Genomic DNA, 14,168 nt, shown 5'->3' on the forward strand with positions numbered 1-14,168 from the left:
GTGTACATTATGTACATCCCCTAAAGCCAAATGAATGACCCAAAAATGGTGGTAGCACTTTTTTTCTAACATGTGGAAAAACATCATTGAATTTTTCTTTGAATTTTTTCATCCTTAATTAGGGGTCAAAAAAATATGAAAAAAATCTCAGATGTTACCATCCTTACAGATATATTTTGAGAATTTTTTAAGATTTTTTCGTTAACACATTTGAGAGAAATACATAAAAAAACGAACATCATTCTTTCCACTATAACTCACCCCCAACGATACATTACGATGAAATCTGTTACCTCTTTTGTTAAATATTTAATGAACATTTTCTACACCTTGAAAATCTACGTCAAAAACGGATGCGATTTTAAATCGAATTGGCACTAATTTCATGAATTTAAAAATTCAATATATTTGTAAAAAATAGAAATCAAATATAATTGTCCCTGTGATATTCTCCACCGTTTAAATGATCGACACAGAAAAATCGCTAAACGGATCTATGTGATATTGCATTTTTAACCATTGATGTCTGCAGGGAAATGGTGTTTGGAAACTAAAGCTCAAATGTACTAGATTTTTGCTTATATTACATTTCTAGTACACCTCGTCATAACTGCTATTTAATTACTAATGTCAGTGCTCTATTTTGTTGTGAACTAACTTCACTGTTATGATATTTCATGAACAGAGAGAAGTTATTTAACAAGAAAATAGATCTCAAATAATAAAGTAGTGAAAAAAAAATTGTGGCGCATCTTCAGTCCGACGAAGGTTTCCTTCGAGTGACAGATGCCAAATAGAGTACTATTTTGTATGAAAAATCTTTCAAACGTTTTTTACATTTCCAAAAATTGTTTGATACACTGTCCAGTTTCAGTACTTGATTTAAGGTACCGCTTATGCTTGAAGTGCGTTGGCAGAGTAGATATGAGGAGAGTTATGCACTAACCATCACAAAAAGACATTTCCCAAATAGACATTTTTCGGTTCATGCATATTATCTACTCATAGTATGGAGGTAATGCTATTGAGACTCGCGGCTTAGCGCATAAGTTCGATGCCAATGCCATGTGATTTTAATGATCCACACTATATTTACCTTGATCTTATGAATGATGCATTCTCTAAGGATGAATATTACCTAAATTTACCGAGATTTACTGAAAATTTAACGAAAATCTAGTTCGATAATTCGCTGTAAATTTCGATAAATCTTGGTAAATTTCAATAAATTCTGTAAATGAATTAATGAATTAACCAATAATAGGTTCTGGTACTTTATTTATTTATTGAGTGATCAGAGCTTATTTAGACAACCTTTGGAAAAATTCAGAGAAACTTAGTGAATCTTTTTACATGGAGTTTCGCTAAATTGCACCAATTTTGAGAAGTTTGTTATACTGTTTTCTTAAATTGTTGACATTTTTACAGATTCTACTTTTGATCCATTTTTTTAAAATCTAATTCTTACTGAACCTATTTAAATTATGACAGATTTTTCTACATTTCTAAGAAATCTACCAAAGATAACGAAATTTAAATTGGTGAAACTCAACGAAATTAGAAAAGCTATATCACTAAAACATCACGTTCCAAACTTGGTACTCATAAGTTACCCAGAAATGGATTCTTTTAGTTTGTCTAAAAAACTATAGAAATAGCCAGTAACACCATACGTGGGCTACGTCTTCTTCACCAATTTTATTACAAAAAAATTCCAACAGTAGATCTGCAGCACAACGCACGTTTTGTATCGCACTGCACACAGATAACAAAGGTGAGCGTATAAAACCATTTGTGGTATTTAATTCTCAGGATTTTTAGAACTTTTTTTAAGTGGAAGTTTATACACAAAACCTCGAATTGTTCAAGTTTGAAACTATTACCTCGTCCTGAAATTTATTTAGAACGAAAGAGTACGGACAAGGAGTTGAAAACACAGTGGGATTTACCGTCGGCACACGTTTGCATCAGAAAGCTTAAAGCAAAAAGGAAGACATTCATTTTGTATGTAAAATATCACGAGCAAAGCTTTCAAGCTGCAAGTATCTTATTTTCGTTTATAACTCTTCACTTCTGCGTTTTATTTTAACTGTTATCCAGAATTTATTTAATTTCCTCGCTCTTTGTCAGTTAATCACTCACCAAACAGTTTCATACTTTGTAACAAACTGAATATTTGAAATTATTCGCTTTTTTCGTATAGAATTAACAAATTCACAAGAACTTCAACCAGAACTTTATCATAACATTCCAAAATTGAAAGCACTTTCGATCTCATCGAAATTGTATCACACACTAAATATCAAACACATTGTATAACTAACTCCAAGCCTGTTATTATCATCACCTTGGATCATTTTCTTGTGTAATTAACGATGTACGATACAAATTTTTTAAATGGCATATTTGCCGAAAAAAAAAATTACTGTGGATGTTCGTTCATCGTATCATCGCATCTGATGTACATTGGGAAGATAACAGACGTATATTGAAATGGTGTTTAATAAGAATGTATGTTTGGACAGTTGGTCTATTGAGAGATGTGTCAAAAAGTTTTTCAACACAAAATATGATTTCCAGAGCTATAAATACACTCAGAAGCCTTTATTTATGATTCAGCCTGATAGTTTTTGTTTCATTTGTTACCAGGGAAAGGCTAAAATCTTAGTAGGTTAAATTTAGAACTAAATTTTCCTATTCTGGGATATTAGAATCGGAAAATGAGTGACCAACTTAATCAACTTATTTACATTTAACAGAAGGTAAATATAGGTATGACTTGAGCACTATTTACCTTCAATATACTCGGTGCTCATAATACATGGAAGACATCAAGCCCAAAGGTCTTATGGTCGAGGTGTTTTTACTCTCCTTTAAATGGGAATTTTTCGTGGGAAAACAATATGAGGACATATTGTTCAAGTCTCATGAATCAGTACTAGATTCTCAAGAACAGCTTTTCAGAAACAACTATCATCTGTTATTGACAACGAAGGCAAAAGTATAAGTGATGATCTCTGGCTAATAGAGAATGTATGTTACAACTAATGAAGTAAAAGATTATCTATGAAACGCTAACAGATACCTTTAATATAAGAAGTAACAGATTATGTCAAGATACACTGTAGCAGTCGCTTGTATTAAAATCGACCTGAATAAGGTTTGGATTTATTTCTGAAAAATTGTGAAGACAACACTCGTTACCGTTGGTAAATTTTGTACACTTCAGTTGTGCAATAAGCTTAAAGTTTAAATTGTGGTAACAATTTTAACAGTTTAATTGCTGCTGAACAAATTGAAAAAAATAAAACGGTAAAACGGAGTTTAGCCGTAAAATAAAGTGTGTACCGTATCTGTATATTGTTACCGCTTTACGTAATTCTTCCAAAATACATACGTTATATTCCACACATGACATCTTAAATGTCTTGCACCTTAAAATTCATTCCGATTATTTACTCAGTTGAATCTATGCTACCTTACAACACGGTAACATTTACTTTAAATGTGTACTCAAAAATTTTACAAACAAGCGTCTGCTCACAGTGCTCACTTGAAGAAGGTCGACTAATACCACCAAACAATTGGGCGTGAAAAAGTAGACGTTTTGTCTAAAATGTTGATATTCATTGGATTAGAGCTTATTTGATGAATTTTCCCAGTTTGAATGTAAAAGTCAACCGAATACGAATTAATTTGTGCTTTTTATTTAGTTCACAGTTGCTTTTAACAAAAAAAAAAACTTATTTGCCGCATACGTGTACATTTACGCTAAGACGAAATTGGTGCTTGCAGGTAAAGACGTAAATTTTGTGGCGAAACATTAGGGAAACAATAATTGCGTGTCGTATATCTTCGTTGAATTATTTTTTTATAGGCAATATAAAGCTATTAACGTGTCTACATAAATCAAATAATTTATTTTAATCAGGAAAATGTATTTTCTGAGCCCTTTTCTAGAATGGAAGATTTATTTTGTTTCCTTCGAAAATTCATTCGATTATAAATAGCAACACATTTTTACGCATCACAAATATACTGAGCGAATTAAGCAGAATCATCAAACATAGAGGTCCGAAATGATACACAGTCTCTCTACACAATATCAAAAAATTTACAACTCACATAGAAAAGACCAGAAAAAAGCTATTTCTAAGGCAAAGTTACTCTCCAATTTTATTTAAATACGGAATGAAGTCGAATGAAGTCCAACGTGAATCACTTTAAATTATTTATTCTTTTCTGAGTTAAGGCCTCAACAAACTCAGAATAAGGCCATGTTAAGGCACTTTATGTTAACTTTAACTTATCAATTTGATGTAATCATAGTCACCGACTATTGCTTGAGAATACGGAGGTAATCTAGTGATCAATGTTTATAAGAATTCATTCTAAATTAAATTGTCTTTCGGAACAGACGTGTTTGTCTCTAAATTATTTCTTTCGGATACTTCAGTAGCTTCCCCAATCCTGGAAAACCAACACTTTACATGGAAATGTAAATATTTTGCCATGTAAGCCGTCTTAACAACCTTACCGGATTGTGGCAGCAAGGCTAAGAGGCTTTCCATGGAAATGTAAGCATTTAGACATTTATTACGATTAAAATTAGCAACATATCTTACTGAAAGTAGCTGGCTCTTGTATTTCAAGAATGGTCTGATGATCTAGAAATTTCTTTTCCTTTTTACGATTTGAGTTGGCTCTGTTATACAAACGTTTTTTGCATTTGTGAAATGGCACTGCAGAGTAAAAAAAAACCAGGCATAAGGGTTTCATTTTTGAAAAGTCAAATAAGTGACTGTATGAAAATGAACACGGACAATTCAGGTCAAGCGCTCCTGCTTGGTTTACTTAACTCTGCCATGGAAATTGGCATCTTCTAAATTACTTTTATTTTTCTTTCGGCCTTTGGGGTGAAAGAAAAGAAATTGTCGGATAATCAAATCCTTTGTGGGGAAGTAAATTCTTCGTGACAAATATAACACGAAAAGATAACCTACACATCACTAGTAGAGTTTTTTTAAGACCATCAGCTTGGATCCATCACATGGACTTTGTCGAATGTCAAGACTTAGTATCTAGCAGTGGTTGTTGATGTTTTGGTACAACAGTTATTGCAAGTTAGGAATGCTATATTAAACAAGACGATCAACGTATTTGCAATTTTAAATTACTTCTTAATAAATAAGCGACAAGCTGTAACTAGTCTGGACGCATGCAAAAAGCATGTTCAACGAAATGAAGTAAAAGATTTAATAGTATATTACTTCCGAGGTTCCAAGTTGTGTATTTGATAAGTGGGGTGGCCTTACTCATATTATGACATAAATAAATAAACTAAACTAACCTCGTAAGTACAATGCTTTACGTGATTAGGCAATGTAAATGAAAATGAAACATGCCATAACACGTAAAATAATTTATTGAAAATAGTTAAATCAAATAAAGTAATTGATCTGATAATAGAACTGCAAATATGCTTGCCGTCTGTGAACGGTTATAGAATTTAAATTTAACGCAACAACAGGAACAAAAATAAATTAAAAGAATGTTAAGAAAGAATTGCGGAAAGAAACTACGTTAATCTCAACACACAAAGTTAATGCAGAAGAATCTAATTTTTAGATTAGATTAAAAGCTCAGCTTGTATCACATCAAATTTAATTCACGGTTTTTGCACGGTAGACTTAAAGCTGCTAGACTTACCTGAGTTATTATTTTCCGAGAGTAAAGTATTTGGTGGTTCCATTATCATGAATTTTTTTTTCTACAACCGTAATTTGCTTAAATTTCCGTAGAATTCTTTTTTTCTTCAACGGGTGTTACTAGGTTTAATCACGAAAATAAACCAATTTCACTAACAATTTCGACATGATCCTGTATATCGTTCACTGTCCAATTGCAATTATAGTTTTCTTGTTTGTCTTAAAGCACTCACGATTTAATATCAATTAACGTTTTTATAGACTTAAAAACTGTACCAACTACTCCACATAACATTTGAACATATAAGTTTTACCGTCAATTTCGAATAGAAAATGTAATTTTTGTTGTTTTTATTTCGCCAAAAAAAAGTTCACTTCAGATATCATTCGAACCAAAAACTCCAAACAAAAATTGTATAATCCCACACACAGAAATACAACAGCCGACGAGCCGAAGTTCACCGCCTTTGCCTATATGATTCGTTCTACTTGATTTCAAATTTTCCAACTTTACTTTTGCCATAAGCCACAACCTCCATAAACACCCATGACAGAACAGCATCCGACAGCAGATGATTTGATATTGTATTTTTCTTGTGTCGATATATAGGTTTCGGTACAATTGTAATGTAAACATATAAACTATATATATGTGCGCTTCGGGTATATAGGGGATAGGGAATCGTGTGGCAGATTGCGTTGTATATGGCACTACATACGTTGGAAATCGTAGAGTAGAAGTTTTCCGGTACACTGTTCGGTATTGTGGTAAAAACATTTTAGCTTGCCAAGTTGATTTGGTTTTTTACTCGGTTGTTTCTATAGTTAGCTGAAGAGTCGCTTTGCTAATTCTTCATCTTGCATTTCATTTGTTCTAAAATTAAAACTTTTTATAAACAAAAATCGCGGTGCAATCATCAAGTCGTTTACTTCATTTGTTAAAAACATTTACCACACAATCTTTTAATTCATTGGTTTTAACATTTAGCTATTAAAAGAGAACCCTAGCCAGCGTTCATCGCTTTGTATTTTTGCCATTATCTAAGAGAAATGACTGGCCACTGTTAAAACATTCGTAGCAGTGTAAAAAAGATGAAATTTATTTAATGTTCCAGAATGTATTAGTGAAACAACTGAACTCTGATACCCCTCGACTTTCATGATTCGATGTTAATGTTTGAACCACGCCTTCCTCGGGTGGAGCCACCATATATCTGGTGCAAGACATTTTTATACCATAGAAAATGTCAAATGGAGTTTGATATCTGAATAACTTTAACCTTATGAAGATAAATAGAAAAAAAATCCTTTTGCTTTTGCTATCTTATAAGTCTCTTTGTTAATGATCGGTTTATGTACTTGTTGTGTTTATACCGTTGCTCTGCACACTACATAAATATATACCTATTGCTATATGTATTCGGCGTTGTGATGTGGAATGGGTTGATGTTGAAGTTAAAGTAGACTAAAGAAGGTATGATGCTGTGATGTATTTAATACATAAACTGTCTGTGCCCTTATGTACTAGCAATACTCTTGGATGTGCTTTATGCCCCCTTGGTGATTATATAAAATTTATGGAAAAGTATACGGAAAATCTACTTTGTTGTAATCAAAAATCTTCTTCCTCGCTGGATTCAGTTTAATAAGACTAAGTGTACACCATTTGTGTGTAGGGATATATACCGTTGTCTTTTAGGGAAATAATTTCGAAAAAGTAAAGTTAAAATGGATTTGCATTAATTCGGAATTTTCTTTGAATTTTAATTTTGAGATAATTTAATCTTTTAGAAAACAAAATGCTCAAGTTCAATGACTCGGAGTATTTGGATGAAGATTTAATGATTTTGGTAAAATATTTTGAATTCTTGGATAGGAATTTGACGTTGTCAAGAACATTCTCACAATTCAAGGAAAATTCACTTTATTATACAGAAAAGACTAATTATTTGTTATCGACAGGAGCGTTAATTGTTAGACAAATGAAGTAAAAGATTTTGTGTTAGACATGAGGCCATACTTTAAACAAATGAAGTAGCAGATCAAATAATTACAACGCGATAGATTTTCCATTTCTATAATGGTCAAATGAAATTAAAAATATCGGAAAACGAATTCTGTAAGTAAAAATGAAACAAAAAATGTTCAGATAACATCCGCACCAAACAGAATTTCACCGTATTTGTATTTCTCGTTAAACAATTCGATATTTGCGCACACGGCCTAAGCTTTGGCAAAAAAAATATTTTTTTTTATAAATAGACACTTTTTAAAGGTCGTCACATGATAATGCTGACAATAATTGATCAGATGTTTTTATAAAAATAAAATTTATAGTTGCAGTTGTTATAACTTTTCGGAAATTTGAAAAGGAAATCAAGCGACAAAAAACAAGTTACACAGCAACGTTTTCAACGAATGAGAAACATTGAATCTTTTAGAAACAGGAGAGCGTGCCAGGGAATGCTCGTTATAATCTGTTACTTCTATTGATAAACTATTTCTTCTTGTTTTTTTTTCCAAAAACGGCTTTGTATAAAGGTTAATGTATTATGGTGCTACCATTTCTCAAAAATTAAGCTTTGTAAGTATATTTAGCTAGGTATAATGGTTTTACAACGAAGCGTCTGTATGAAGATTTTTTTAGCCCTATATTGTGCTGCTATTTTTAACCTATTTTTAACAGTCATAACGTTCATAATCAATGCATTACAATATAGCGTCGGTCACTTACAAAACTTAATATCGTTAAATTTTTCGTATCAGATCAGGTGCTTTTCACCGACGAATACTCTTAATCTCTAAAGTTTAACTAATTGGGTGTGTCCTGACATTTCACATAGGCAATAATTTTTTTCAGCTACGCTGTCGTCCTTGCATTTATAATACTGAACTATCAGGTATTGATAGTTACGTCTGAGAATTTGTATCGTATGAAAGCGCAATCTCCAACTAGGCAATGAAAGATACATTTTAAATGGTTATTGCAGTCCGGGTCAATCAAGCAATTTCGGGTCTATGCCTGAAAAACCATTCTATCTATAAATTAGGAACTTTTGTCGCTTGTATCAACGTACTTCAAGTATAAGTGCTTCGAGTGACAGCGCCAAATAGAGTTTTTTGTATTAAAAACGTTCCCAGATTTTTTTACAGTGCCAAAATGTGTTTGGTACACTGTCCATTTAGAGTACCACTCATGCTTGACGTGCGTTGCTTGTATATAAATTTAAAAGGAGAATTCAAGAGAAATCTCCGGATTTTTAACTGTCTTTCAATTTGAGGAAATTTGTAAGTAATTTGAAAGGTTTTATATTGTATCGGTGTCGAAATTTGAAGAGTTGTCTGTTTGTGCATTTTCGCAATTTGTTTGTTCATTGGTAACAATGTTGTCTTGGTGTGCGTATCGTACTGTGATACAAATTTTGGTTTACATTAACATCTGAGGGAGGATTTGGGGAAGGTTGTATCCTGGGCCGAAGTCAGAAACTTAAGACATATTACACACTACACCCCCGGAAAATAAGTCATTACTTTATTGACATCAGAGTGAAATGTCATCATTTATTGCTTGGGCTGAGACTGTCACCTGGCAAAATAAAAAGTTTTAAATTTTTTGACAGAATGTATGATAGAATGTCTCGTACACTACAGTAAGTAAAAATTAGTAGACGCTTCTGGCTAGTAAGAGGTTATACATAGGCAAAATATCTTTTCGGAGTAATAATGATCTTTGTGTAAAAAGTTTACATCCGAACTGAAAGACGAATTGTGACTAAATTCCATCATTTATCCCACAAAACTTGTGTGTATGACATTCATCTTCTAAATCATAATTTGATAGCAAATCGAAAATTGTTGTATGGAACGAACGACCAAAAACAATAAAATAGAACTCCTGTTCAAACAAATAACAGATATCCTCCTATCATAAAAATATTTATTCATTACGTTCTTGTACCTACCTTTCATCTCGAATTAGTGGCGGGTGGTTAAGTAAATTCAATAAAAAATAAACTCGCTGCCAAACAGAAGTACGTCCTAAGCAAACTTATGCTTTCGAGTTATTATTTTTGTTGAATGTTCTCATCTTTTTTTTATTCAAATAAAATAGAATTATTTCACTGTTCTTGACAACTTGACTTGATGGCACAACCGCCCACCCCTTCACAGCATACGTTTTGTCTGTGGAATCTGTAACGTGTTGGTTCATTTTTATACATTTTCAAATATTCAATCATATTATTATTACATGCTATGCTATGGTCTCTGTGTGTTCAATTTCAATTTTGTATTGTAATTCCATTCACGCACTATCGAATCCCTTTTTTTGTTTTGTTCGGGCTTAATAATGTTTTGACAGTTACATCAATTTTTCTTTTGTTTGTCGGGTTATTCAATTTAATAAAGTCAATAGAATTATTGTAGATTTTGTATCAATGATAAATTGATGTAATATGTAGTACGTAATGGAAGACTTAATGTCTTTGAAGGGAATTTAGCGTATTGTAAGAATAGAAGTGCAGAGGCACAGTCACATGTTGTGTGCAAAGAACATTGATATAAGAAACAGCCGAATAATTCAGTTGTCTTACGCTTGGCAGTGAGTGATTTAAATTTGACAAAAACGCAACTACTTAAAGTTCTAGTACCACATACGCGCGGTGTTCGGATGTCAAAGTTACTTCACTAGAAGTTTAATTCAAAAATTACAGTTCAGGTCTATGTTGTTGTCTCGTTTTCGCTTATGTGATAAAATAGAGTGCACACTTGTCACTATCAGTCTCGGCAAGCCTCGACTTTCGACAACTTTCGTCGCGACGTATAGATAAATAATTGTCGAATTACTGGCGAGGAGAAAATATGCGAGCAGATCTTGTCCCACTTAATTCCATTTGCGTCTTTTGGCAACGACATCTAGTGCGAAAAAATACCTTCATACCTACCTTGGTAGATAAATAACTATTATAACACAGAGGCATCTAAAGTTTGCAAATTTTGAATATTATGATGCCGAATGGCATAATAGCTACCAAGGTAGGTATGAAGGTATTTTTTCGCACTAGATGTCGATTGTCGACCCGAGGCGAAGCCGATGAAAAAGTTTATTTCGCACTGTGTCCAGAAATACAGTGAAATAAATACCTTCAAAACGACATTAAATGGATGCATGGAAAGGTGATGATTATGGACCGGAAAACGTAATTTTTGCCATATATCGGTTAAACACGTTTAAATATGAATGTTGTATCTCGTTTCGTGGTGGCACGAAAGTTCGATACAAACGCCATCTCACCCCTTCGTTAAAAGCAAAAAATGGATTAGAAAGACGGGCCATCTGTTGTGAGATAGTGAAAATATTTTGTGAAATACAAGTACATCGTAGTCGTTTAAAAAGAAATATCACTGGCATCGAACTTATGTTCTAGGCCGCGCGTCTGAATGGCATTACCTCCTCACTATATTTACCTTGACCGTGCCTTCCAAACGCATCACGGTATACAGCGATTTAATCTATTGCTTCTTTTAATAAAATTTCAATAGCAGTGGTTGTCGATAGCAAATGACACTCGCTTGTTCCAGTGCCTATATTCGCGAAAATATTTTCACAAATTTTCTCAAATTTTCGAGATTTTCTCAAATCTTCACAAAACAACTTTTGCGAAAATTTACGAAAATTTGAGAAATTTGTGAAAATTTGAGAAAATTCGTGAAAATATTTTCGTGAATATAGGCACTGGCTTGTTCTAATAGCTGAAAAGTTCGATCAGATCCAGTCGAAAAGCCACATCATTCGGTATTAGGCTCGGAACAGGTATGGTCAACATAAAACCTGAAGCTAAGATTACCTGAATTTGATTAAAATTGAACCCGAATTGCAAATTTTTACCTGACCTGAATTTACACTAGATCTTAAGACCAATAAAAATTCAGATAAATTAGGTCAGATATCAGGTAAATTAACGGTTTTTTCAGGTATACCTGAAAACTTACCTGATTTACCCGAATTCTTTTTGATTTCATATTTCATGTAAATTCAGGTCAGACTCAAATATTTTTAAGTGGACCTGAATTTCAGGTTCAGATCAAGGGATACCTGACCTGTTCCAAGTCTTAATTCGGTGTGAAAGAACCTTCTGGTAGGTTGTTTTGCTTTCGTTTTGATGTACACTATTTATTTTCGATTTCGTATGTCTTTATTAAGCTGAAGTATGGATTGGGAACTGATAACCACAATGGAAATCGTTATTGAAATTACTTGTAATTGTGACTGTGAGCTGACTCCTTAATTGTTTTTGAAACCTTAGAATCGACATATATAACAAACATATTTTTTCAGCAATATTGGCGAAGTGCAGATTCGGATTTGTTCCCTAGTAGGTGCGGTTTGTTTATGAGAATTTCATGGAAATCTGTGAATTTTAGGGGCACCCATAAGACACTTCGACACAAAATATATATGTGAATAGCGTGAATAGTGTCACACACTTGGTTTTGAGCTTAGAGTATTTATACTCTAAGGTTTTGAGTCATCAATTATCGTGGTAATAATAGAAAAGTAAAAGAAAATAATGACATAGGCCTTGTACACAACGGTTAATATCGAGCAATTTTCTCCGCAGCATCGAATTTCCAAACCAAAAACCTTTAAAACAACCACATCCAAATTTGCCTTCCAGTCTATTAACACCGGTAAATCGATAAATAATACACGAACATCATCTATAATCCACCACAGCACGTACCTCATCTTTAACATGCTTTGACTGATAAAATTTGAGAGAAGGTTTTTTCAACTCGATAACATAATATACTCAATATATTGCCGATACGAGAAGCAGCACTAAGTAATTAGATTTTGTGATTAAGTCCGCCCATCTCTCTTCTAATGTTTGAACAGCCGTTTAAAATATAACTTTTAGACGAAGCAATGCCGCAGCCATTATCAAAAGTAAAATGACTATACACGGGCTATAATATGACTCTATGTGTCATATACAGTTTATCTATAACCCAACATAAAAACAACAACTTTTTTTTTGTTCTGCTCGTCACTGAAAATAAAATCGATTTTACCATTTTCATGATAGTACACTGTTGTGTGTACGTATATTAGATGAGTATGATCGTATAAAAATGGGTGGAGTGGAGATACTCCTCACTTGTGTTGTGTCCCCACTGCCATGATTTGTATCAAACTACACAACTCCCGACATATCACTATATATACATCTATATGACATTCACTGTGCTTTGCTTTTATATATATTGAATATGAAATGAAGTTATATAGAGCGGGTAAAGTAAAATATATACCTATATAGAGCGGTGGATGAACAAATGGAGCCGGTATAGCTCCATGCAATTTGTTGTTTTTTTTTGTTTGTTCTGGTTCTGTGTGTTGTGTATATAGTTGAGTTATATAAAATCATTCGTATATCAAATGCACACATTTTCAGCCAAGTCACGAGTGTCATAGAGTTAATCCGATTGGTACATCATCTGTTATAAAAGTTTTATGGGGTTGGGATATATGAGTGAACTTTTATTGAAAGTTGAAATGAATTTTTGGCACGAATGCGAATTATTAGAGACGAGAAAAAAAAATAAAATAAAAATTATTTACGAGTCACATATAAAAGCGATTTCGTTATTTGTATTATTTATGATGATCGTATGGAAATGATAAAATATTAATAATTTTGTGGAGACATTTTATTTTGTTTTCGTCGTTTTTTTCCTTTCTTTGCGATGTCCGTTTTAATACTGACGATGGAGAAAATGTAATTGTATTTTCGTCATAAATAATAAAACCATTCGCACCCACTTAAGTGTAATGAACTCTATCGGAAATACATGACCGTAATGTGTTTAGCACTTTCAATGTTGTTGTGGGGAGAAAACTTTCAATCAAAATTCTCCAGCTAAAACAATTTCGACTGATTAATCTTTTAGAATTCGGTTATTCGACTTTGACGACACCAATGATCCAAATCAGTGAAAATTAGATATGAATTTGCTGCAGCTGTTTTTGTAACCGTGAAGTATCGTCAAAAAAATCGGCCAAAGTTTTCATCCACCAACTTTCTTAGCGAAAGTTACATTTTTTTTGTAAATGAAAGATGTTCTATTTCGTAAAAAGTAGATGTTCCTATGGCTTTCTGTAGCATTTTGTATAAGGAATATCACACTTTTTACAATGAAAATAGTTTCAGTTTTTGACAATATGGCTTATCACTACTATTGTTACTGTTTCACCTATATGATCACTTCGCCGCGCCATCACATCTAGTATTCTTGGCCATTCGATACTTGTGTGCCTGCGAATAGCGTCTTTATAATAATGGAGCTATTCTAACATAATTGTTTATGGCAAGAATACAGTAATATAAGCAGTTCTTTTGTGATCGGTTGTAAGTGCAAATGATACATGGTCGGGAGCTGAAATCATTGTTGAACGAA

The 14,168-nt window shown here is 32.9% G+C and overlaps 1 protein-coding gene and 1 long non-coding RNA gene across 5 annotated transcripts in view; one reads left to right on the top strand and one right to left on the bottom strand.

Moving 5' to 3' along the window:
- The window catches only part of LOC119080239, a 30,822-nt gene extending 26,604 nt beyond the window's left edge, over nucleotides 1–4,218 (top strand). Inside the window, exon 5 of the long non-coding RNA XR_005088295.1 lies at nucleotides 4,208–4,218. This is a non-coding gene — a long non-coding RNA (uncharacterized LOC119080239). The remainder of the gene's footprint in view (nucleotides 1–4,207) is intronic.
- LOC119080234 (photoreceptor-specific nuclear receptor) overlaps nucleotides 1–6,550 on the bottom strand; it is a 29,338-nt gene extending 22,788 nt beyond the window's left edge. The window contains exon 1 of one of the 4 annotated variants that reach the window (XM_037188481.1): nucleotides 5,710–6,550. In XM_037188481.1, coding sequence (XP_037044376.1) covers nucleotides 5,710–5,758 — 49 coding nt within the window. In that variant the 5' untranslated portion in view covers nucleotides 5,759–6,550. Of the gene's footprint in view, nucleotides 1–2,142; nucleotides 2,440–5,709 lie in introns of those variants that run through there. The other 3 variants (XM_037188483.1, XM_037188482.1, XM_037188484.1) reach the window with 3 other exon arrangements.
- Between the last annotated feature and the right edge of the window lie 7,618 nt (nucleotides 6,551–14,168).

Source organism: Bradysia coprophila, unplaced genomic scaffold (assembly GCF_014529535.1).
Source record: "Bradysia coprophila strain Holo2 unplaced genomic scaffold, BU_Bcop_v1 contig_350, whole genome shotgun sequence".
NCBI classification, from domain to species: Eukaryota; Metazoa; Arthropoda; class Insecta; order Diptera; family Sciaridae; genus Bradysia; species Bradysia coprophila.